Source organism: Pseudorca crassidens, chromosome 1 (genome assembly GCF_039906515.1).
Source record: "Pseudorca crassidens isolate mPseCra1 chromosome 1, mPseCra1.hap1, whole genome shotgun sequence".
Classification (NCBI taxonomy): Eukaryota; Metazoa; Chordata; class Mammalia; order Artiodactyla; family Delphinidae; genus Pseudorca; species Pseudorca crassidens.
Window position 1 is genome coordinate 144247534 of NC_090296.1, and position 25778 is coordinate 144273311.

Sequence of the window (25778 nt, forward strand, 5' to 3'; positions counted from 1 at the left end):
CAGAGTGGGAAGGTAGTTTTGGATTGCATGTTCCTTGGAGGCACTGCCAAGGTTACAGACTGGTGGAGGAACTTCTGGAAGAAAAGACTTGGCCTGGACCCTCCTTCCCTGCAGCCTCCCATTCTCCACCTTCACCCCAAGACTCCAAGAAACTGGTGCATGGGGTCTTGTCTGGGGTGGGAGTGGAGAGTTACAAGGATTCCAGGGTGCCAGAATATTTGCCACAGGGAGAAGGGCACGGAATGTCCACGCAGACAACAGCTCTTGGGTGTCAGACTGGGAGAGGAAGTGCCCTGCTGGAGTGGAGGCCAGGCCCGCAGAGGGCTCTGCACTCTGATGGAGCAGAGAGAGGGTGCCAGAGCCCCCGAACCGGTCCCTGGGCCTGGGCGCCCAACCGAGCAGGGCTGCATCTCTTCTCCTACTCCAATCCTGAGCGCTCACCACCCCAAGGGTGCTTCAAGCCTTGGCTCTGGCCCTGCTCCTTTTTGCAGCCTTCCTGGAATTGTGTTGCTGTTTCCCCAGAGCCTCCATCCTGCATGGCCCTGGCCCCTCCCAGCACAGCTGCTGCCTCCAGCTTTGCCCACCCAACTCAGCCCTCAGGCACTCAGGTGGCCCCAAAATGGACCCACAGTCAGCCCTGGGATGACATGTCTCTGGCCTCCTCAGGTGCTCAGCTACCTCTGAAGTCTCTCTGCCTTTCTTTCCAAACCCTTGGGGAAGGCATTGGCAGCATCCTCCCAAGCCTTCCTGCTGCTCTGCCTCTTTCTTCAAAGGCTGCTGGCCTCAAACTCTTCTCTCTCTCTGCTCTTCCCAAGCGTCCGTCTTCCAACCCTGCCAAGCATCCACCCCTTCAGCTTAAGCATCCTTCCCTTCAGGTACTGGTCCTTTCTTCCCGGAACAGCCAGACCAGGGAGGCTGCCATACAGCCTGTGGGGTTCATGGCCCTACACTCATCTCCGGGGCCCTAGGGACAGCCCTTCACCTGTGAGGCACCAGGGGAAGAAAGAAAAGAGGGTCTTGGAATTCCCTCTGTCCCGTACTGTGCTGGCAGGTGTTTAACAACTGACTCTCAGAGAGGAAGGGGGATCCCTGATTTGTAGCATCTGCCAATTTCTGGGGTATAACACTCTCACGAGGGCCAGTTAAAGCTACCCATGTAATGTCACTAGAGGCCGAGTTGGGGACTTCCCTGGCGGTCCAGTGGTTAAGACTCCACGCTTCCACTGCAGGGGGCGCGAGTTCAGTCCCTGGTCAGGGAACTAAGATCCCGCATGCCGCACAGAGCGGCCAAAAATAGTTAAATAAATAAATTAATAAAATAAAATTAAAAAATAAAGGCCGAGTTGGGAAGACACACTCCTAATGGCTTTCCCAAGCCTGAAGGGGCCAGTTCCAGCACCACCTGCCTCTGTCTGTCCCTCTAGGCTCTGCTCCAAGAGCTCCACATCAGTGCCTTCTGCTGGACTCAGAATCCATTACCAATGTAGGCTTGGGAGGAGAGAAGCCCTTCCCCTCTTCCCATCTGCCACCAAGAAATAGAATGAAAAGCCAGGGTCCCTGGGTCGTGGACCCTGAGGCAGTATCGTGTGCTCTGATAGGATAGACTTAGAGCTCTGTGTCTTCTTTGGACCCAAAGCAGACATTTCTGCTCCTCTGTCCCCACCCAAGTTTCCATTTCATGCCCCCAGCACCGCCTGCTGCTGCCCCCTTCACACACTTCCCCACAGCTCCCTCTCTCCCTGGAGCCCCTCACAGCCTCTGAGCCATGTTTTTCCCTAAGCCTCAACACCTCCTACCTTCCCATCTCTTTTTACCTGGCTGCTGAGCTCTGCCAGCCCTGCAGCGCAGACTTCAACAGGAGAAAAGCTTTGTGGGTGGGAGGCAATATCAGGAAAAGAAAGGGTCCCTGGCATTTCCCAGAGGCTCCTGGGGAGGAGGGGGCAGGGCCAGGCCTCTTGGCTTCCAACTTGAGCCCCGATCCAGTCGGGCCTCTCCCTTCCTTTGGGGAGTGACACGGAAGGCAGGGTGAACGCAGGAATCCCTGCCCTGAGACTGGCAGCAGACGCCATCCCCAGTCGGCCTCCAGGCCCTCTCCTCAAGCCCCTGACCTGTGTTGCAGACCAGAAGCTGTGTGAGAAGGGCTGGACCAAGTTCCAGGGCCACTGTTACCGCCACTTCCCCGACCGGGCGACCTGGGTGGACGCCGAGGGCCAGTGCCGGAAGCAGCAGTCACACCTGAGCAGCATCGTCACCCCTGAGGAGCAGGAATTTGTCAACAGTGAGTGCGCCGGGCCTCAGGGGCCCAAACGGATAACGGTCACGTGGGCGAAGGATCTCCCTTGACAGCAGTCAGCGGACTTGAGCCCAGTGAGGCAGCAGGGGTCGGGGGCAGGGAGGGAGGGAAGGGCATTTCCGCCGCCTGAGGGGCCAACAGGCTCTGGCTGCACCCAGGACAGCCCACTGTCTGTCAGAGTCAGCCCTGGATTAACCCCGAGTCTGTCACCAGTCCATGTCAGCTCAGGGAGATGGTCCAAATGCACTCCAAACATGCAGGTGCTAAGACCCTTGTCAGGACCCTGGAGGCAGGTGTCACGCTCCTAGGAGCCCACCCAGCTCCTGCCACCCCTCCATCCCCTCTGTCTCTACGAGCTCAAGTTTCTCAGACACCTTCAGGGCGCCCCATACCCATGTCCTCTCTCCAGACAATGCTCAGGACTATCAGTGGATCGGCCTGAATGACAAGACCATCGAAGGAGACTTCCGCTGGTCAGATGGACACTCCTTGGTGAGTTCTGCTGGGGGCACCCGGGATAGTTGGCGGCCCAGAGGAAATGAATAAAGACCCCCGGAGAGAGACACATTCAAATCACATGCAGACATTCACTGAGCAGCTGCTGGACTGGGAGCCCTGAGATCCGAGATTGTGTCTCGTTCTTGTCCCTTTAGAGACCAGGCCAGGGCTGCACAACTGAATAATGGCCTGAAAGGAAGGGTGAGGGATGAGGAGGGCAATGAATGAATGAAGGCAAACCACCGAGAGGGAACGTGGAAGCTTTAGAGTGGTTCCTTGCCCACAGAGGACTCGAGTCCACTCAAGGAGACAGACAGACAGATAGAAAGCAACATGGTTGCCAGCTGAACAGTACACATAGTAAATGATGGAGGTCAGCAAAGGACCTCAGGGAAGGCTCCCTGGAAGAGGCGAAGATGAACAGGGTCATGGGGGAGGGGAGCAGTTACATTAGAGGAAAGGGGACTTGTTTGTCCCTGAGTCAGGCTAGAGGGAGAAGCCTGGGATGGCAGAGTCTGGACTTGCGAGCCATATCTCTACCTCCCAGTCCTGCCCAAGCAGGCAGCCTGGGTGACCAGCCCCGTTGGCCCATATGGAAGAGGAGAGTGTTGTCAGCTCATTAACAGGGACTGTGAGTCCTGGGGGCTCTGAGTTCCTGGCAAGGACCACAGCCAGATGGTGTGAGCAGTTCTTTGGAGGGCCCGTGGGTTCCGTGGCACCTGGGACAGCCCTGACCAGACTCCCAGCAGTCTTTGCGCCCCCGCCCGGAAGGGGCTTGATGCAGAGGGAGAGCAGGGGTCCGGCCAAGCTGTACTGCGGCTGCCCCCTCCTCACCCCTTCCCCACTCCCACCCACAGCAATTTGAGAACTGGCGCCCCAACCAGCCGGACAACTTCTTTGCCACTGGGGAGGACTGCGTGGTGATGATCTGGCATGAGAAGGGCGAGTGGAATGACGTTCCCTGCAATTACCAGCTGCCCTTCACGTGTAAAAAGGGCACAGGTAAACAGCAGCCTGGGAGGGATAAGCAGCGTGGAGAGAATCAAGACTCCAGGCTCCTGCTGTGTGACCTGGGGCGAGTCACCCGGACTTCTGGCTGTTGAGGTCACCTCACCCGCCCAACCAGCAGATTGGAGCTGACCTGGGGGGCCACTCCCAATGCCAGCATCCCAGAGCTGATGGAAAGGGCCAGCCCACTAGGGACAGGAAGAGGGTGAAGGTCACAGGAGGACAGACCCCCTCCACACATACGGTGCCTTGGATATCAGCACAGAAAGTCACCCACAATCACACATAGGTTGGGAGCCTCCCTCTCTGGGGTTCCCAAGCCCGTCAGTCGCAGAGTCTGAGTTGTCAGCCTTGATCATCAGCTTTAAGTCTGTGGACACCTAGGTGCGGGTAGGACACTCCCCACCTGTTCCCGCTCCTGGCCGCGTTCCCCTCCCTTGCCCCCGAGGCCTCCTTTAGTTCCCACTTTCCCCTGCATCACTGTTTTCATAGAGAAGTCACAGACAGTCTGCCCGGCTCTCACCCTCTTTCCCCACCTTTCTCCCTTTTATTCCCTTACTGCTGCTCTAAATCATCGAGGAACCCAAATGTTAGAACCAGTGTTTTCCAGATTCTTAGTGCGGCATGAAAGCACCCCTTCCCCAGCAGTCAGGGCTCACTGCTGGGTGTTCAGGCTCCGTGCCCCTTCCTTGGGCTCTGAGCCCATCTCCTCACAGCCAGAGGGGGCCATACTGGCTCATGACCAGCATGGGGCATCACGGGAGACCCTCTCAGAGCCCTTTCTGAAGGGTGTTTGCCCCTCAGTGGCCTGCGGAGAGCCCCCCATGGTGGAGCACGCCAGGATCTTCGGGCAGAAGAAGGACCGGTACGAGATCAATTCCCTGGTGCGGTACCAGTGCACCGAGGGCTTTGTCCAGCGCCATGTGCCCACCATCCGGTGCCAGCCCAGCGGGCACTGGGAGGACCCTCGGATCACCTGCACAGACCGTGAGCATCGCCCCACACAGCGTTAGATACCGCCAACACATCCTCCTCCCTGCCCCCCGCTGTCTGCACCGTCCATGGGCTCAATCACAGATGTCCGCTGCCCCCAGGGAGGGCTCACTTGCACTGAGAAGGTGAAGATGAAAGCAGGTGGCCCACTTTCCTTTTCAACACCAGCCCCAAAGCCCCGAAGCCCAAGGTGGTTCCAAGAAAAGTCAAAACCAGGAAGTGGGTAAAGCCTCAGGCTGCCTTCCAGAGCCCATGGTTTCTGCAGGGAGGGGAGCCAGCGGAGAAGGGTCAGGACGGGGAGAGGCTGGGTTGGCCCACTTTCTTCCCAGGGTTCACCCAGATGTTTCCATCTCCCTTTCACCCCAGCCTCTACCTACAAGCGCAGACTACAGAAGCGGAGCTCACAGCCCCTGCGGAGGAGCCGCCCCAGCACGGCCCACTGAGAGGAGCTTCCAGGATGTGCCCAGGATGCTGAGCCCAGGAGCCTTGCCAGGCTGACATCCCACAGGGATGGTGTCCTCTCCTTGTCGCTTTCTGTCATATAAGGAATTCCATTAAAGAAGGAAAAAAAATAAATCCCACATTGTGTATGCACCCCCCCACCCCCCCAAATCGCCAAACTGCATCTAATTTTCCTCCCAAATGCCAAAGCAAAGCAAACGTATTGTAACCCGTGGACTGAGTTTAGAGACGTTTCTTCAATCTCCCGTTGTGCCTTTCCAGGGACCAGCGCAGGGACAGGGGGAGAAGGGGAGGAGTTAAGTTAAATAAAGAAGGTAATTTTTTGTTTCCTGACTTTATCCAAGAGCAGTGCAATCGTTGGTTCTTTCACCTCCAGGGAGAGCTAGGGAGGAGGGAGGAAGGGGCAGAGGCCTGAGGGCATGAAGAGTGCGGAACCGCAGCTGAATGTATGGGATGAGACGGAGTCTGAGGGCTGCACCATCTGTGCGGGGGAGAAGCCTGGGGGAGACGGGGTGGCTTCCGGCCGCAGGTGAGCGGGCAGGAGAGAGCAATCGAGGGATCTTCCGAGGCGTGGGGGTCGGGTTCCTTCCGAGGGACCCTTTTCCAGAGTCGTCTCACCCAGGTCTGCCACCCCAGCAGGTGTCGATCTCGATCTCTGGCAGGGCTGGGCGGGGGGCATTTCCTTCCCAGTGGGAGTGCCGCCCAACCCTCCTCCCTCCCTCCCCCACCCCCCGGGACCGTGCAGGCACCAGGGTTCCGTGCACCTATTTATATTTTTGAAAACTAAAGATTATGATAATTATAATGATAATAAAGACATTGGAAGAGATCTATTTCTTTTCTTTTCCCTTCTTTTCTTAATTTAAAGAGAAGGTGACCATGGTCCAGGGTCAACTGAAGGGGCTCTTAGGTATGGGGGCAGTGGGGACACATTTTGATCAAATGACCCCGAATTCTTGCAAATCCTGCCTGATCAGAAAGCCTGGGACAGTCACACTTGTGGTGCTTTATTTTCGCAAGTGTACCTGTGCGGATGATGGATTGTGTGTGTGTGTGGGTGTGGGTGTGGGTGTGTGTGTGTGTGTGAGAGAGAGACCGCCAACGGGTGCTGTGTATGGATTTGCCAGTTGGCATGCTGTCAAAGAACAACTCAAGTGAGACATCTGGCCACTATCCGGAGTTTGGTCCTTTGATTTACACTGTTTGCTCACATAGGAAGAGTCGATTGGTAGAGAGAGTCCAAGAACAGAAGCAAAATCAGGATTTATAAGAGGGAAGAAAAAAATTGCAGACAGCCTAGGAACAGTGAATCTTGCTTATACATTTTTGAGGTCAAATGGTTAGCTAGCCGCTAGCACAAAGGTCCGGGCATCCTGCCCTTAAGTAGGCTGTAGGATACCAACGAAAACGATTTTGACTGTTTATGGATTTCCCTCAACAGACCTTGAGTCGAGCTGGAGTGTGCACTCCAGGCAGTGACCCTCCGCCAGCCTCCTCCTTAGAAGGCCAGGTCGGCGCCACCCTCTCATCACACTTGCTCAGCGGGCACTGATTCTGTGTTTATGAAGGTGTCTGGGTGTTGGTTAGTGTGTGCCAGTGTGAGTCTGCTAGTGTCTCTTTGGGTGTGTACGTGTGTGGTTGAGTATTTGTTGGTGAATATTTTTGTGTACCCAGGTTACCTACAGATCTGGAAAGGATCAGTGGACAAAAGCAGAGGATGCAGCAATGGTCACATAGGAGGAACGCAATAATCATGCAGTTTATTGATTAATTAACTGATTCATTGGGAACACGACTGTGTCAGTAGTTTTCAACCTTGAGCCTGCATCAGCAACGAGAGGGCTTGTGCTGGGTCCCACTCCAGAGTTTCTGACTCAGCAGGTCAGGGGTGGGGTCCAGAAATTTGCATTTCGAACACGTTCCCAGGTGAAGCTGGTGGTGCTGGCCACACTTTGAGAAGAACTGGGCTACGTGAAGGATAGAGTGAGTTACTGATTGTGGGTGACAGAGGTGTGCCTGTGCAGAGGCAAATGGTCTGGTTTCCTGAGGCTGACATGGGGGGCGGTGGGGACAGAAGGTGAGGCACAGAGAGGGCTGGTCTCCAAGATCCTCTGCAGGGCACAGCTTCCTCTGGTCTCCCGAGAGGTACCTCCCACTCTTGTGCTGTGTCCGCACAGACTCACAGCCGGGAGTGGGATGGTGGGAGAGCGAGCCAGCACCTCCAGCTGCTAGGCCAGCCCCCGAGGCAGGGTGTCCCCAGGGCAGGCAAGGCCAGACCACGGCAGCCCAAAGGTGCAGCCCATGGTGTTTCCCACCCACTCCAGTGGACAGACCCAGTCGACCTTTGAAGTCTGGGACAGAATGGTCCCCCATTCCCACCGGGCAGGGAGCTGGGCCCTAAGACTGAATGAGATAAAGAGTGAGACCCAGAGCAGGGACTCGGGGTGGAGGAAGGGGTCACAGCACCATTTATTGTCCAAAAAAAGTACACACACCTGAGGGCTGCTCCCCAAATAGGGAAAAATGAGAACAAAATATGGACTATTTGGAACTAAGAAAAGGAAAAGATGGGGAGGAAAGTCTCTCTCTTCCCTGGGATGTCACACAGAAGCCCAGGGACCCACTTCCAGCCCTAGCTCCTCCGCCATGCTGATGTGGGCCAACTGCTTGCCAAAGAAGTACGAGGGGGCAGGAGGCTGCAAGGCCCAAAGCCCAGCTCCACAGCCGCCCTGGATGCCCTCTCCTCCCTCAGGCTGAGGCGGAGGGAGGATTGCAGCCAACACGCCCTGGCATCTCATGCCACTGCCAGCTCTGGGCGCCAGCCTCCCAGGGGCAGGGAAAAGGGGCTGGACTCAGCAATGGCAGAGAGCACCCTCATGAGCCCATGAACCTCAAGTGTCCTGGAGGAGAGGGGCAGGAGGATTCGTGGAGGGGGAGAGCCTTGGAGTGTCTACCTGAGTAAAGGGAAGATCTAGGATCTGTGGGATTTACAAAAAAAAATAGTATTTAAAAAAATTTTAAGTTGAAAAGTATAAAAACAAAATGAAAATTGCCCCAACCTGCAAGGGAAAATGAACTACTCAATAAATACAGCCCATGAGGGGATGGGGTAGGTGTGAGTACAGAGCTGGAGCCCGGCGCTAGCGTGGCCGGTAGCAATAGACGCCATACTTGCGGCTGTGTGGGTCTGGGAAACCGAAGCTTCGGACCCCAGGCTCCAGGGACCCACAGTTGCGACGTGGGTGAGCCACAGGGTAGCGGGCACTGCCATCTGCCAGCCAACCAGCGTCGCAACGGTCCAGACCGTGGAACTTCCAGGCGGCAAAGAGCTGGCCCACCTTGGCAATCTGGGCACCGTCTTCCTGGCAGGCCTCCTTTGCCTCTGCCAGTGTCAGCTTCTCAGGGTGCTCCAGGTAGTACACCTGCCCTGTGGGATGTGGGGCGTGAGAGCTGCGCAGTGGAGTGGGCAGCCAGAGAAGACAACAGGGCCTGGAGCAATGCCAGCCCATCCAGACCCCACCAACCAGCCCCCAAAGACCTGACAGCTCTCTGAGCCTAGGGAGATGCCAGGCTATGGGCATCAGCAGTGGATACTGTTGGGGGATAACTTCCCTCTCTGAGAGTGCCATCCTACCTGCCATGGGGCTGGGGTTCCTCCAGTCATATCGGTACACCACCCCAGCCTTCCCTAATTGCACCCTGGGTTGGTGCCCCACCTCTGCTGGACCAATCAGAGTCTCTCATTCACTCAGACATTTACTGAGCACCTACTATGTGCCAGGCAATTTTCTAAGTGCTTGGGATATGGCACGGAACCAATTTGTTTTTATTCATTTCTCTTCCCATGAAATGAACTCCTTTGTGAGGGCGGGCTGTGTTTTATTTGTCTATGATGACCAGTGCCTAGCCTTGGCCCCAGCACATAGTAGGCACTCAGGAAATGTTTGATGAATGACTAAACCAATGATTGGTGTGAAGCAAGAGCAGCAAAGCACTCCAAACTCAGCTGGGGGACTTCCCTGCTGGTCCAGTGGTTAAGACTCCACACTCCCAATGCAGGGGGCATGGGTTCAATCCCTGGTTGGGGAGCTAAGATCCCGCACGCTGCAAGGCGCGGCCAAAATAAATAAATAAAATAAAGAGCATCCCTAATGAACACCAGGAAACTTAAAAAAAAAAAAAAACTCAGCTGGACATGGCTTCAACATGTGCGGGTGCTCCAGACCTCCAGGTGAAGGTGCCAGCAGGGTGGGGAGAGAGGTCTGAAAGCTCCCCAGACACTGCCCTTCCACCCGCAGGCCTGTGCTCAGCCATTCCACTCACCCCTGAGGGCAGCAGCAAAGCAGAACACATCATAGCGGTGCAGGCGGCGGTGGCGTGGGCCGTAGCTGCGCACACCAGGTGCCAGGCCCACGCCACCGCAGGGGTGTCGGGCCTGCGTGATGGGGTACTGCACAGAGGCGTCCTGCAGCCAGCCTGCGTTGCACCAGTCCAGGCCTTCCTCCCAGGCCCGGAACAGCTGCTCAAAGGAGGCCACCACCGCGTCCTGTTCCTCGCAGGCCCACTGGGCCTCGTGGAAGTTGAACTGGTAGCGCCCTTGGGGGTGCTGGTAAGGGAAGACCACACCTGGGGAGGGAGGAAAAAGCAGCTTGAATGGGTGGGCCGGGCCCAGCTGATTGGAGACCCAAATCTACTGGGACAGATGCTCCCCTCAACACACACACACACACACACACACACACACACAAAATCCCTCAGAAAAACTCTGTAAACCTGTCATCTCTTGTCCAATATCCAAATCTGAGGCAGAGCCTATATCTGCTTTACACCTCCCTCCCAGAGCTAGACTGGCACACAGCAGTACTCAGAAAACTATTAGCTTGTTAAGGTAATGAATTAATCAGCTAACTAATATCCCCAACTACAGAATAATATCCCCAACTACAGAATAAGACTAAGGCCTAATTCACAGGGCTGTTGCAAGAACCCCAGTGCTATGGTCTCAATGTGTTCCCCCAAATTCAGATGTTTAAATCTTAACACCCAATGTGATGGTATTAGGAGGTGGGGTCTTTGGGAGGTGATTAGGTCAGGAGGGTGGCGTCCTCATGAATGGGGTTAGTGCCCTTTTAAAAGAGACTCCAGAGACCACCCCCCACCCCCAGCCCCTTCCACCGTGTGAGGACACAGCGAGAAGTCTGCAGTCTAGCAGAGGGCCCTCACTTGACCATGCTGGCACTCTGATCTGGGACTTCCAGCCTCCAGAACTGCGAGAAATGAATTGCTGCTGTTGTTTATGTTGCCCACACTGCGGTATTTTATTACAGCAGCCTGAGCCAAGACACCAGTGAGGAGGTACTGCCATCTACAGGAGAGGGTGCACTGTTGGGCTCTGGCTCTCCCTGTCGGTAGCTGAGACCTCATCATCTACATTAACACTAACATTAATGTGGAAGCTTCTTAGGAGAATACAAGTTTCCATGTGGGACAGACGGAATTCAGGGGAAGAGGAGGGATGGTAAAAGGTCTTAATAAAGGGGAGGCTCAAGGTCAGGGAGGTCCTGGGCAGGGGGCTTCCCTTTCTGGTGCCAGAGGCTTATAGGTACCATAGGCTCCCTCAAAAGTCACCATTCATGTTTGAAACTTTACCATAATAAAAAAAAAATTAAACACCCTAGATCCAGTCTCTACCAAGTCAGATGAAACCTTAAGGAGAGGCGGTGTCCCTAGTGCCTCGGACTGACGTTGTTTAGAAGCAGGGCCTGGAGTCCTTAGAATCTCCTTCCTGTGGCCAGGGGCCTGGGAACATCTGGGCCCCACACCCCCAATATCACCTGGGGCAGGAAGCCAGGCCCCTGGGCAGAGCCAGGTTGAAGAGGCAGAGAGGCCCCAGGGCCTTGACAATCAGCATACAACCTCCATGTGTGTTTGCAGGGGGCTTATTTCATGCCTGGTTCCGTCCCAAATTCCCAGCCCTTCCAGCAGCAGGAACACGGTGAGGGCTCCCTGTTTCTCTAGGCTGCTTCTGTGGTCCCCAGACAAATGGCTCTCACAGGCTCCCTCCCATCCCCAACGTCATAGGCCACCTCTGGGCCACCATCTAAGCCACGTGGACTGGGGATGCGGCTGCTGATGGCAAAGAGCTGCACTGATTGATAGGCCCTTGACTCACATTTATCCTCATCTCCTCGAAGGAAGTAAAGGAGGAACTGCCCTTGTTCTTCATTTTACATGTGAGGGGCCTGCAGCTCTGGGAGTGAAGCACTGACCCAGGGTACCATAGCTGGGATGGGATGGACATGGAGTCAGGTCACCCTTCTCTACATACCCCCCGGCTGCCTCCCTAACAGGTAGGAGATATATGAGGACACAGAGCCCCATCCTAGGGACAGAGAAGGTAGGAGTCATGTAGAGATCACAACAGGGACCCATACATAAGATCTAGTGTGTAGAGTTTGGCTGGCTTGCACAGCACTGGTTTGATTTTTTTTTTAGTTAGATTTCACATAAAAATATAAGCTTCTCTTTTCAAATCAGAAAATCTGGCTGCACTAGGCCTGCTTCTGATGTAGCATCATCGGCTGGGCTTGAATAGAGCAGCTCCTTTCGGATGGATGAGGGCTCAGGAGTGTGCCCCAGTCCCCACCACTCCCTATCACTCACCCTGGGCTGCCTCATTTGCTTGTGTTGCCTGCCAACCCTGCTTGAATCTCAGCTCTGTCTCCATCAGCTGGGTGCCCCGCTCTTGTCCCCCTCTCTCTGAACAGGATGTGAGCAAGAGGGAGTAGAGAGTAGTGGATTCTGGAGCCTGACTGCCTGAGGTCAAACCCCTACTCGGCCATTTATGAGCTGTGTGACCTTAGGTAAGTGACTTGACCTCTCTGTGCCTCAGTTTTTTCAGCTGTACAATGGGGGTAAGAATAAGAGCAGCTTCCTCCTGAGGTTGTTCTGAGGATTAAATGTTTATCTGCCAAAAGCACAGAGGTTTGGATGCTTTCTCAGAGCCCTCTCCCTGTAGTTCCCAGGACCCAGCCCCCATTGGGGTCTCACCCCGCAGCTCCAGCTCCACCAGGCCACTTTCATCCTCCAGCCCATCAATGACCTCGCAGCGGTAGCGCCCATAGTCCTCCAGCCTCAGGTCCCGGATCTCCAGTGACACTTCACGCTCCCTCTCCTGCCACAGATGCACCCGGCCTCGGTAGTCTCCGAAGGCGCGGTGCCTCAGCCCAATAGCCACCAGCACGTCCTGCTCCGGGGCCCCATTCTCCGACAGTTTCCACCATTTGATGCGTACGGGCCGAGGAGAGAGCACGGCCGGCTCGTAGTGGTAGCGGCAGGGCAGGGTCACGTTGGCCCCACGGTAGGAGAACAGGATCTCCTCAGGCGTCTCTACCACCAGCTTCACTCCATTGAAGATGCCTGGGGGGAAAGGCGGGTGCAGATGGGGACCCGCTGCAGCACATCTGTACCCCTGCAAAGGCCAACCCACCCTCACTCTCAGCTCCCGCTAGGCCCAGGAGTTCTAGATTGCAAGAATGGCTGCAGTGCTGCACCCCTCCCTGCATCCACACGCTCTGCAACGCAACTTTACATCTCCTTCCATCAGGAGGTGACTCTATGCCCCGCCCCCCTGTGACCTTGAATCCTTGCTAGCCCTGCCACTTGCTTTGACCAAATGAATATGATGGAAGTGACTGTTCTGTGGTGCTTGCTCTGAGCCGAGGCTCCAGGAGGCCCTGCTGAGGCTACTCTTTCTCCCGGAACCTTGCCAACCACCATCAGAACAAGACTGGGCTCATCTGCTGGGTGAGAACACGCAGAGAGCAGAGACAAGCCATCCCAGCTGAGGCCATCCTAGACCAACCAGCCCCTGGCTGATCTGCCTGCCAACCGCAGGCACGATCAATTAAGTGAGCACAGCCAAGACTGAGGAGATGGAGCCCAGCCCAAAATGCTGACCAAAATGGAATCATGAGCAAAATACATGGCTGTTGTCTTAAGCCACTAGGTTTGTTAGGTATAAGAAGCAAACTGGTTATAAAGCAGAAACTAACACACCATTGTAAAGCAATTATACTCCAATAAAGATGTAAAAAAAAAAAAAGAAGCAAACTGGGGGACTTCCCTGGTGGTCCAGCGGTAAAGAATCCTCCTTCCAATGCCGGGGACAGCGGTTCGATCCCTGGTCGGGCAACTAAGATCCCACATGCCGTGGGGCAACTAAGCCCGCACACCACAGCTACAGAGCCCACGTGCTCTGGAGCCCACGCGCCACAACTAGAGAGAAAAAACCTGCACACCACAACTAGAGAGAAGCCCGTGCACTGCAAGGAAGATCCCACGTGCCACAACTAAGACCCGACGCAGCCAAAAATAAAAAAAGATAAAATAGAAAATATTTTTTTTAAAAAAAAGAAGCAAACTGGTGTAGCAGGCAGCAAGAGCACCCCCAGATGGGTGGATGGCTGGGACTCTAATCTCCCTGAGTCTCCTTCCCGAACACACTGGCCACAGGAGACCACAGCCTGCCCTTCACTCTCTGTCCACTGTCCACCACGACTCTTCCCAAACACCCGGAAACACAAGTGAGATGAGGCCAGGACTTCTAGAGATTATAGTCAGGACTAGGGGGACAAACAAACACAGAGCCTCCCATGCACCACAAGAACCAGGTTTATGGGCTAAGGCTGGCCCATCTCTAACTTGAGCCCCTCTATAGGGGCCTCATGGTCTCAGGACCTTGGGTCTGGACTTGAGACCTTGGAGGTACACAGGGTGGGGGCAGGGGGTAGCCTCGGAGGTGAGCAGGAGACAGACAGGGAGGCTCCCTGCAAAGGAACTCATGCTGAAAAACAGCTACACCTAACAAGGCCTCGCCTATGTCAGGGTTTCTGTGAGGATCATACCAGGTAACATATGTAAGGCACCTAGAAGCATGCCTGACACATAGTAGGTGTGTAAAACCACTGATAAAGAGTCACCTGCCCAAAGCCACGTAGCCAGGAAGTGGCAAAATTGAGATTCAGACTCACATCTCCCTAACCCCAAACCCCCTTTCCAATGGGGAGACCTGGGGAGGTCACGTTTAAGCAGAATCTTGGAAAATTCGGCAGGATTTTGGGGAAAGTATAAAAAGCAAAAATGACTGTCCTACAGTGCACTTGGCTCCACATCTGAGGGGCCAGCAAACACGGAGTAACAGAACCACACCTCTTCTGCTTATCTTAGAAACGAGGCTGGACCACTGCACAGCTGGGAGAGGGGCTGCTGGCTTCATACCCTCGCCCCTGTCCCAGCCTGGAACCTGCACAACACAGCAGAGGCCAGGACAGGTCTTCGTCACCTGGCCAAGCCAGAAGTCGACCCAGGAGGCCACCCACCTTCGCCGTGGCCCTTGCCCGGGTTCCAGCCGTGGGGACTATTGGAGTAGTAGAAGCCGTTGTAGAAGGGCAGGCCCGAGACGCAGCACAGCGAGAGCAGCAGGCCCAGCGGCGGCAGGCCCATGGCGTCCCGCACGTGGCAGCGCCCAGGCGTCGGGGAAGGCTGGGGGCTGGGGCAAACTGGGAAGAGGAGAAAAACAAGCCAGTGAGAGAAGCCCTGAGGCAGGAGGCCGGGGACCCCTGGGTTCCAGCACCCACTCATTCACTCGATCGACAGGAAATTGTAGAGCATCTTCTGTGTGCCAGGCACCCTTCTCGAGGCCAAGGAGACAGTGGTGATGAGCTAGACAAGGTCCCTGCTCTCAGGGGACTGCACCCTGCAGGCAAGATGGGCAACAAGCAAGCCAACAAGTCCTAAACAGGAGTTAGGAGGCAGCAAAAAGACCATGGAGAAAATTAAGCAGGAAGATATGACAGTATCACCATTTTTCAAACACCGGGATTGAATTGGAAAAGTTGTGAGCAGCATTTTTTAATGACAACCAAGAGACTAGATTAGACTAGAAAACATCAGGTTGCATTCATGGTTAGTGAAGATGAGTCCTGCATTGCAGAGCTTTTGTTTCAGTCCAGAAATATCTGTGGGGATGAGGTCGTGGGGGGGGGGGGGGTCACAGTGTGAAATTATTTCTTATCCTGGGTCAAGGTAAAAAAAAAAAAAATTTAATACCATGCTAGAGTACTTCTGGGGGGCTATTCCAGGTTCAGTGGACATGCAAATGAAATAGGCAGCTGGCCCATGGGCTGTAGTTTGTTGATTCTATTTTTTTGTATTGCATCAAAATACTATATCTTTTTAAATTTTACTTTTGGCTGCGTTGGGCCTTTGTTGCTGCGCACAGGCTTTCTCTAGTTGTGGCGAGTGGGGGCTACTCTTCGTTGCAATGTGCAGGTTTCTCATTGCAGTGGCTTCTCTTGTTGCGGAGCACAGGCTCTAGGCGTGTGGACTTCAGTAGTTGTGACTCGTGGGCTCTAGAGCTCAGGCTCAGTAGTTGTGGTGCACAGACTGAGTTGCTCCGCAGCACGTGGGATCTTCCCGGACCAGGGCTCGAACTCGTGTCCCCTGCATTGGCAGGCGGATTCTTAACAACTGCACCACCAGGGAAGTCCCAAAATATTATTTCTTGATTATTGAGTTTTTTTGCACACACACTCCCCTCCCTTAAATTTGCACATGAAGCTAGTGACTCACTCACCTTCCCCCATCCCTGCCCTGCTCATTGCCATTTACTGAGTACTCTCAACAATTAAAAGGCTGGGTCACACCTTGCAGGAGCCCCGTCCAGGGAAGGGGCAGAGCCATAGGCAGGAGATATCGTGTGGTGAGTACAAAGATAAGGTACAGAAAACTAGACTTGAAGACACAGGAGGTAGCCAGGTGGAAAAGGACAGCAGGGTTTGCCCAGGAGGGGGCGCAGCAAGTGCAAAGGTTCAGAGGCCAGAGAGCACGTGGAGGGCTGGGGTGTGCTGCCAGGTGTCCATTTGTGCCCCCCCCCCCCAACTCCCTGGTCCATCTCTGCTCTTTTCTGCCCTGCACTGATCACTCCTCCCAGGCCCCCAGGCCCTCTGGCTTCCAGCTGGATTCAGCCAACAGGAGGCACACACAGGAGATGGGCAGGAGGGGAGAGAGGTTGTGTCTCTGCAGTACCCGTGTCCCGTCAGGATCACAACTCCGCCGGGCGGCTCCTCTCCCCAATACCACTCTCATGGCTTTGTAACACTCTTTCCTCCCCTTTCTCCTCGAGGCCAGGGGGGCACCGACTGCCATTGCTTGTCTCTGCGCCCCAACTCCCTAGCTTGTTGCCTTTACTCTCCTCTCTAAATGTCATCGCATCATTAGAATCTCTTGTTGGAAACATCTAGGGTGAATTCTGCTTCCTGCCAAGGCCCTGGCTGATATAGGGGAAAGGAGGGGAGAGGGCACGGCAGGACCAGAGTCTAGATGCCCTTGTGTGTCAGACCCAGCAGCCTGTCCTTTGTCCCCAAAGCCCTAGGGTGCCAGTAATGGCTTTAAGCAGGGGAGCCACAGGATCAGACCTACATCTTAGAAACATCCCTCTGGGGGCTGAGTGGAAAGTAGGGCAGCAAGACCAGAGTTGACAGCAGGCATTTGGAAGCGTGACTGTGATTATCATGCAGCAACGTGGAAAGTGCTTAGGGTATCATTTAGAATAGACAAGGCAGAACATAGACTTGCCACTCTGCTCTGATTGTAAGTGTGTGGCCCTAAGAATGCCTGTGAACAGGAACCAGAAGGGGAGGGAGCAGCAAAAGGAGAGAAAGGGAGAGGAAGGGAGGGAGGAAAAAGAAAAGAAATGCATTGGCCTGTAAGGGTGGTGGGATTGTGGGGGAAACATTCTTGTTTCCAGAACAGTTAGGAGCTCTTGCTGGAGAGGAAGGAATGGATGTGAAGGAAGTTGAGGGGTAGAATCCACTGTTCCCTTAGGCCTCTTTGCAGAGAGCCCAAGGCCCAGACTTGCCCTCTGTGCCTTGCACAACAGGAGGACACCATGAGTCTTGCTTCTTGTCCAAGAGGAATCCCCAGGTGACACCCACAAATCCTCTTGGTGACTTGGATCTAGGCAGCCTAAGCACAAACAACCCAATACAGAAGTTTGGACCCCTGATAATGCACTTTTCTGTTATATGTATGCTGTGCAGCTAATGTGCTCACAGTTAATATGCTTGTGAGCAAAAATAATACATGCCACATGCAGGTCTTACACTGAAAACGATCTGGGATGCCTTTCCTTGGTATTCTTTCCCCCAACCTGTTGGCAGCCAGAGTAGCCACCTTAGACTCAGAGATGGAAACCACAGGCTTAATGACAGAGCCACCCCACCAGCCCTGGATCTCCCCCACCTACACTGTGTCATGAGAGAAAAAGAAAGTCCTATTGTATCTAAGCCACCACATTTGAGTCTCTTCATGAACGTAGCTTAGCCACACTTGGCCTAAAAAATAACTCCACAGGGTTGCTATGATCAGCATAAAAATATTAACAGCTGACTTTAATGAGCACTTACTATCTCACTTAATTCTCACCACAACCTCTAGAGAGGGACCTATTGGTATCCCCATTTTACAGATGGGAAAATCAAGGCACAAAAAGATTAAATAATCTGCCCAAGGTCATCCAGCTAGGAAGCAGCAAAGCCAGGATTTGAACGCACTCCAGCTCCAAAGCCTGGAACCACAATATCAAACTAGGGAAAGTGACATGTATAAAGCACATAGTCCACTGCCTGGCACACAGCAGGTCCTCGTAGGAGTTAGTTTCCTTTCCCTTCCTTGGGTTTCCATGTTTAGAATGCAAAGAAAAGTGGAATGAGGTTGGAGAGGCTGGATGTCCCAGGGTCCGCCCTGTCCCTGGGCACCCAGAGCCTCCTGGAGCAGAGGGGCTCCCCAGCCTCCGCCTGCAACGTTTCCAGCCTCTTTCCAGCACCTCATCTAGTACAGATGCTCCCCAGTGAGAAATGGCTTCCCCAGGATGAGCAAATGCAGGCATTTCTGCCACAAAGTGATCTTTGTCTGCCTGGAAAAAAAATGTGTATTTTTGTAAAATCATGTATTAAAAAGTAACAAGGTTAGGGGAAAAATAAGTTTGGGGCAAACTACTCGAAACATATGCAACTTTATAACCAGAGCACTAACAAAAACAAGAGCAATTCTAAAAAAAAAAACAAAAAAACACCAGCATCGTTAACACTCCACTGACACTGGCACCCACGTCCCATCAATCAGTCCTTTGCAGACTTCACCCACCACTGGGGCAAGTGCTTCTTTCTTCAACATGTAGGTCCTTGGGGACATTGGATTCCAATTTTGGTAAATTCCAATGGATTTACCAAAATTAAAAATCTGCCACAGGGTGAAGTCACCTTCTTCAATGTTCTGTTTTGTTTTAACACAGAGGAAATGTCTTTGCAACTTCTTCAGCTGGTTCCAACTTTTATCAGAAAACTTTACGCCAAGTTCTGTTAAGCAGCTAAACCAGCTGTACAGGCATTCCTCCCTCACCAAATCTATTGCATCCTTGAGTTGGGATGGCAAGAGTTTGGATATTGAGAATTCGGGGGATCCAGATAGGGAGGGATGCTGTGTTATTCAAATCTATTTGGTTTCTGTGTTGGACAGTGAATAGCAAGCATTTGGATAGCGAGGGACATGTGTATTAAAGAAAAGCACTTTCTGCAGGACTGGCAGCATTTATCTTAAGGAATTCATACATTGCTAAGGTTTTCTCTTTAATTGTGAGAACGCTTGTTTCAGTCACTCCAATACACTAGCGAGCTGGAAAAAAAATCACCACCAGACCAATGCGATTCCATGTTTTACTGACATTGTTCCCCCAGGGTTCTTACCAACCATGGATGAGGTAATTCACAGTTCAGAAATATGAGCTGAGGCAGAACAGACCGTTGCACCTTCTGGTGTCTCCAGAACCAGAGTTCTGCCCTCCAGAACTGCAGAGTGTAAGTCTCCGAGGCACCCTTTCCCAGCCTCAGAGACCCCGGCACACACTCACAACCTTGAGCCTGGGCACCACACTTTCTCCCTGGCTTTTAAAGGGCTTCCACATCCAACAGCTCCCTTGATCCTCCCAAGAGCTCCCCACCCCCACCCTGATCAGCAAGGAGAATTTCATTCTCCCCAATTAATCCACAAGTGAACAGAGACACCGAGGCATGAAGCAACTGTCTAAAGGTGACACAGCCTGGAGGTGGTAGAGGCAGGACTCTGTTGAACTCTTTTTAGCCAATCTCCATAACAATCTCTCATACTGAAGGGCTGCCTTCTACTTGTCAGCACACTTTCATGAACATCATTGCTTATAGGCCTCACAATGTCAGAATTATCCCCATTGTACAGACCAGGAAACTGAGGTTCAGAAATGCTAGGTTGCTTGGCTAAGGTTACTCAGGTAATAGATGAAGGAGCTGGGACTTGACTGCATTCACTCAATAGATATTTATCATGCATTTACCATGTGCCAGGCATGGTTCTAGGCACTGGGATTACAAACCAGGGGTCCTTGTGGGGTTTACACTCTAGTCAGGGAGACGGACAATAAACACCATGTGGGATAATGTGATGTTAATGAACATGTGGCTCGTGACAGAAGAGGATGAAGCAGGGGGTGGGGGGGGTCCTGTCAACAGGATGGGTCAGGAAGGCCTCCCTGAGAAGCGGATGGGCAGTGAAGGCATGAGCTTTGAAAAATCCCAGGGAAAAGTTTTGCAGGAAGAGGGAACAGCAAGGGCAAAAGCCTATGGCAGGAGCAGCTTGAAGGCCAGTAAGGTTGGAGCCCAGAGATAGAGAAAGGGAGGGTGGCAGGAAATGAGGTCCAAGTAGCAGTCACAGGCCCCGGGCTGTAGCCCTGAAGGGAAGTTATGGAAGAGTTTTCCACAGAGGAGTGTCATGAATCTGATTTACATTCTAAAAGGATCATTCTGGCTATCTTTCTACCTCAGTCAAGTGCATGTCCTCATCCTGGCTCTTTCTTTCCAGCTACAAACAGCCCTAGTGCTCTCCATTACTCCCCCGGTCTGAGCACCCACCTTGGTTCACTCCCTGGCTTATTAACACAGCTGCAAATGGAGAGGTGTGATCTGGTTAACATCCCTCTGGGATGTCAACCCAGCAGTCAAGCAACCTTAGAATAGGTGTGGGGATGCCAGGAAAAACAAAATGAGTCTGAAGAAAAGGTCAGCCTGTGTCCAGGAGCTACGACCCTCCTTAGGAGTACTGACCCTGGGCAAGTCATTTGACTCATCTGCACAGAAGTTTCCTTGTCTCCAGAGAATACTAACAGAATACTAACAGGCTCAGGGCCTGAGGACAAGGACCACCCTGAATGTCAAGGCTAAAACACAGAACAGAGTCCTGGGTGTGAATCAGGGGTGGCAACTGCTGCCTAGTTGCTGCCCTGCCCTGGGCCAATCCCCAACCACAACCACCAAGGGGAGCGATGGACGGCCTCTGCTCCCTGAGGCTGGCTACCCCGCCATCAGCCCCTCAGGACCACCACAGAGATGTCACCAGCTGGAAGGCCCATGTTCAAGTCCAGCCCAGTCACCTTGGCAGTGAGTGGCTCCAGCTGATTTGGGGCACCCAGACTTGGGCACACAGGTCTGGGCCCAGCATTAGGGCTGGACACACCTGCATCCTGCTGTGTGACCTTGGGCAAGTTACTCAACCTCTCTGGGCCTCCACTTCCTCCCCTGTAAAAAATAATAATAGTAGCACCTCCCTATGGGTCTGTGGTGAGAATTATAAAGATGAATTTTGTTCAGCCCCTGACACACAGCAGGCGCTCAACAAATAGTAGCTAATACATATTGGCGGAAGACACAGTGACAGGCTTCAGGCTCTAGAATCAGATTGGCCACCTGGAATCAGTTCTGGTTCCACCCACTTACTAACAGTCTGTCGCCGGGCAAGTCACGGAGCCTCAGTTTCCTCATCTGTAAAGTGGTAGTCAACAATAATACCAACCAGAAAACCTTTTTGTGAAGATTAAGGAAGAGAATGGCTACTGAGTACTTTGAAAACTGCCTGGAGGGGGCAAGCACTCAAAAAATATTAGCTACGATTACTACTGTTAACAGTTTACAAAGTCTCACAAGATTTCAGTAGATTGTTCTCTCTCATCATCTAGAAGAGAAGCCGCCACTGTTGGGAAACTGAGGCCAAGGGAGGTGAAGACCCAAGGCTTTATCTTCGGAAAACAGGTTAGAGAAAATTCAGGTCTCCTGACGGCCCATCCCCTTGCTTTTCCTAGCACCACTTGCCTTGGGACCCCTCCACACACCCGAGTAAGCTGAACCCTGACTTGGAAGGAAGATGGAGCTCCACCGGACCACCCCGACTACACAGCTGTGGAGTACAGGTCTCCCAGACACCAGCAGAGGGCAGCATTGCCCTCCAGGTCTGCAGCAGCCCCGGCTCCCCGAGAGGAATTTGACTTCGGTGCCCCCTGTTTGGGCAAGGCTTACAAGGGCCTTTGAAACCTGCGGTTCCCGGAAAGTGGAAGCTGGAGGTGTTTCCTACCAGCATTCCCAGCCCACTGGCCCATGCAAGGCCGCGGGAAAGGGGTCAGGGCCCCTCTCAATCACCTCCCCTCGTTGCAGAGGGCAAAGGCACTCCGGAGGTCGGCGCTGGACGCCAAGGTCCAGACCGGGTCACAGGCTCCTGGAGGCCACCCAGCGAGCTGGTGACAGAGCTGGGTCCAAGTGCCCGGAGCTGTTTCTTTCCTGTCTGCTCAAAAGCCCTAAATTCCTCCCTGAGCGATCCCATCTCCCACCCAGGGCTCTACCCTCAGCCCTCCCTGCCCCTCTGCTGTTCCTAAGACAGAAACCCCAGTGAACCCAGGCCTGAAACCGACGGGCATCCATTGCGTTTGCCCTGGGATGGCCAGAGCAGGCCGTAAGAGGCCGAGAGGCGCAGGTCCGCCTGCCCGCTGCCTCACGAGTTGTCCCCAGCCCGTGCCAGGTTTCCCGCGGCCCCCGGAAGCATCGGACAGATGCCCCGGGGCAGAGCCTGGCGGGCGTTGCGCTGTGCTGGAGGCTGCAGGACCGCGACAGGACGAGACGGGAAGGGACCCGGTGGCTCCCGGTGGGAAAGAGGGGACCCGGGTAGTGGTCTCGGAGGCCACTGGTTTCCCTCGGCATTTGCCTCCTCGCGAACAAGGGTCTATGCACAAGGGTCCCAGGCAAGTCAGCCCGCGCCCCGCGCTGCTCTCAACCCACTGGCGCCGGGGGAGCCCCCCCACCGGCGCTGGCGATCACAACCCAGCTCCGCTCTGGCCCCACGGTGCCCAGCTCACTCCTCCGGCCGGTTCCCCAACCCTGCCCCGGGAGGCGTGGGGCCTGCAGGAGACCCAAAGCGGGGAAAGAGGAACCGGCCCACAGGGGGCCCCAGGAGCCCGGCCACCTCTGAGCCACGTACCGTCCCCAGGTGGCTCCTCGACGGCTCGAGCGCTCCAGGCTGCGGGCTGACAGGGTCCGAGGAAGCAGGCGGATTTGGGGATCTTGAATGGCCAGAAAGGAAGCGGCAGCGGACAAATCCCCGCGCTCCCGGCGGGCCAGCCCCTTAAAGGAACACACGCCCCTTTCCCTCCCTCGGGCTGGGCCCAAAGGGAGGAGGTGCTACAGACTTGGGCTGTCTCCAGACTCGGCTGGAAACCACCCAACCCGCAGAGCTGCTGGCCGCGATGTGAAGGGAGTATCCAGGAGTTGAGGCTGTCACATCTGGGGGAAGGAAGTGGGGGAGGATGGAAGCGGAGCGTTTGTAGAGGGAGGGTCTCATTAGCACGCTCCGGTTTACCAAAAGCATTGGGACTAAGCAGGTGGAGCCCCTCTCCACACTGCAGGTGGACTATGGCTGCCCCCCACCTTCAGGAGAGGGAGGGGTGAGCGTTCTGTATACCCGCCTTTCCCCCTATAGAAGGCAAGGGGGCGCTGACATCCCTCCTGCCTCTGAGTTTGACCGTCAGGAAATCACCAGTCCGCCTCTTAACTCGATGTCAGGCACCGGGATGCTGCCCCTAGTAGGTGGGGCTTGAATGAGCCCTGGGAGGAGAGGGAGCACAGGATGGGGGATGGTGATCCCAGCAGCCCACAGGGGCGGTCGGAAGCCTTTCTGACTGGTCCTCCAACAGGGGTGACCCTACCTTAGAATCCTGACATCTGTCAGCACAGCCATCAAGCAGCCACCTCCCAGGATGCCTCTGTTTGGACAGGGTGTTTTCTTTCCCCTCCAGACAAACAGGAGGCCTGGCCTGGACAGCCCCTTCGTTTCCTCAGCAGCAAAGCCTAAGGAGGTCCTTCAGCCTTGGCCAAGTGGTCACTGAACCCAGAGCCTCTTCCTAAATACACCTTGACAGCGTGTGTGTGTGTGTGTGTGTGTGTGTGCGCGCACACACACGCACGCATTACATACCCACAGCCAGGAGCAAATCAGAGCACAAAGAGCTGTGGTGGACAAGGCTAAATTGCACAAAGTGACTCCCAGCTTGATGAGCAAAAGGGAGCCAATGAAAGTTCCTCCATAAGTAAGAGAGAGACCAGTCCGTGCACTGGATGCAGGATGGATTGGAGGGGGAAATAAATAGGACACGAGTTCCAATTAGGAAAGTTGCAAGCTTTTCTAACAACAATGACCAAAGTTTTTGAGGCCTCTGATGGGCCAGGCTTTACATCAGTGCTTATGTACATTCTCTCCATCAGTCTCAAGGCCATGGAGTTGGTTCTATTATTTCCACCTTACAGATAGGGAACTGAGACCCAGAGAGATTTAAGTAAATTGCCCAAGGTCACTCAGAGCCAAGATTTGAACCCAGGTTCTCCAACTTGAGGCCTTGCACTCCCAATCACTCCACTATATTTAAACCAGGAACGGAAAGCAATCTAGACTCCTGGGAGAGGCGGGTCAACAGATGCCAGTGCTGACAGCCACACGTGTAGGGAGAGGGATGGACAGCAGAGGTCAGTTTTGTAACAGCTAAGCAAGCTTAATGTCCCAGCCAGTGGCAGGGCTGGCCAGCAGGTGGAATCTCAGAGCTGGCTCTCGGGACTGCAGTCAGGAATAAAAAAGTAAATTTGTGGAGGTGATAGTGAACACTGTGGAAGTGGAGGGGGCTGTTCAGGGAGAGAAGCCAAAGACAGAAGGGGTCAGGAGGGAGGGGCCCCAGGTCCAGGGTCCCAGGAAGGGGACTTTCAGAAGGCTGTGGCCAACACATCCAAGGCTGCAAAGATGAGCAGGAAGAAGGGACTGAGAAGTGGCTTAGGCAATTCCATAGTCACCTTGGATCTCCTGGTCCAGGTGGGGGCTTGTGACACCAGCCCACCCAGCCAACCAGCCAATGAGACTGGCCCACAGAAAATATTCAACGCCACAAAGAGGGACAAATTGACAGATGGGAGTGATGCTTGGTTTCCCCTTCTGCAAGTGGGACATTCTAACAAGGCTCGACTGCAGTTACTTATTGAGGAGGCATCCAAGAGTTCCCAGGAGAGGCCTGAACAGGTTGGGTGGTAGGAAATGCTCCCAGGAGGGAGTCCTAAAGCCAGCAACCACCCAGAAAGACTGACTTCAAACCCAACCCATGCAACTCCACAGAGGAGAGCTCTGAGACAGGAAGGAGTGAGCCAATAGACCCCCAGGGGTGGGGAGCCCCACAAACCCAGTTCATTCAGAGACCACAGCCTGGGCCTTTTATTCCATCCCTGCCCAGCCAAGAAGCCCTGGCAACAGGAGTTCTTGGGGGGGGGGAGCCACTTCCAGACTAACATCTCTGATGAACTTCCAACAAAGCCACACCCTCCCTTTGGCAGCCACGTGGCCAGATCTGCTGCCTAGAGGTGCCTATGTGTACAAAGGCATGGCTCCCAACGTCTGTTCTGGAAAATCCATCTTGTGTCCCAAGGCACTGAATACTAGGGTGGTTTCATATGCCCTTTCCCAGCTAGTCAGTCCCTCTTTTATCTGCAAGCCCCACTTCCAGATCACTGGCCTGCACTGCCTCCCACTGGCCACCTCCTGATGGCCCCTGCATGGTGTGAGGGGGTGGGGGGAGAGGGGTACCCCTGGAGCTCTCCTCCCAGCCCTGGAGTGGAGTTGCCAGTGGCCTCTCAGGAACCAGTGTGCTGGGCCAGGAACGCCCCACCTACTTGGCAGAGCCCTGGCCCCTCCCATCCCACGCTGTACCCCGTCCTGGGGCTCCTGCAGCTCTGAAAGCAGCCCAGGTTCACTGAGTTTCTAATAGTTTCTCCAGCCCACCGCTCCAGTTGCAGAGAAAATGGCAATTGCCGCAGGGGAAAACCAGCAGCCTCTGCCTGTCTTCCTGGCGTGGGAAGGGAGCAAAGGCATTTGTGAAGACAGCCTCTGCATAGGCCCCGCCCCAGGCACTCACCTGGCAGCAGCGATGGCCCTGGGGCTGCATGGGTCTGGAGGAGGAGAATTGAGGGGAAGAGTCCTGGCCCCTCCAGTGGGCCCCCCCCCCCCAGTAGTCTCCTCCCTCTCTATAGTCGGGCAGGTGACACAAGAATGCTGGGACCCGGGGAGGACTCAGGGTGGGGAC

The 25778-nt window shown here is 54.3% G+C and overlaps 2 protein-coding genes across 6 annotated transcripts in view; one reads left to right on the top strand and one right to left on the bottom strand.

Annotated features, from left to right (window-relative positions):
• The window catches only part of ACAN (aggrecan), a 64167-nt gene extending 58575 nt beyond the window's left edge, over positions 1-5592 (top strand). For all 3 annotated transcript variants that reach the window (XM_067696393.1, XM_067696384.1, XM_067696403.1), the window contains 5 exons: positions 2120-2278; positions 2703-2785; positions 3649-3793; positions 4604-4786; positions 5159-5592. In XM_067696393.1, coding sequence (XP_067552494.1) covers positions 2120-2278; positions 2703-2785; positions 3649-3793; positions 4604-4786; positions 5159-5235 — 647 coding nt within the window. In that variant the 3' untranslated portion in view covers positions 5236-5592. The remainder of the gene's footprint in view (positions 1-2119; positions 2279-2702; positions 2786-3648; positions 3794-4603; positions 4787-5158) is intronic.
• Positions 5593-6988: 1396 nt separating this feature from the next.
• HAPLN3 (hyaluronan and proteoglycan link protein 3) lies at positions 6989-25700 on the bottom strand. Of its 3 annotated transcripts, XM_067696416.1 has the most exons (7): positions 23370-25700; positions 22646-22947; positions 14635-14814; positions 12305-12673; positions 9578-9880; positions 8426-8681; positions 6989-7221 (listed from the first exon to the last, which is right to left on the bottom strand). In XM_067696416.1, exons 1-7 carry the CDS (start codon positions 23399-23401, stop codon positions 7137-7139), a joined length of 1527 nt encoding a protein of 508 aa, XP_067552517.1. In that variant the 5' UTR covers positions 23402-25700; the 3' UTR covers positions 6989-7136. The 3 variants fall into 3 exon arrangements, with proteins under 3 accessions (XP_067552517.1, XP_067552531.1, XP_067552522.1); XM_067696430.1 differs by lacking the exon at positions 14635-14814; XM_067696421.1 differs by having other exon boundaries at positions 6989-8681.
• Between the last annotated feature and the right edge of the window lie 78 nt (positions 25701-25778).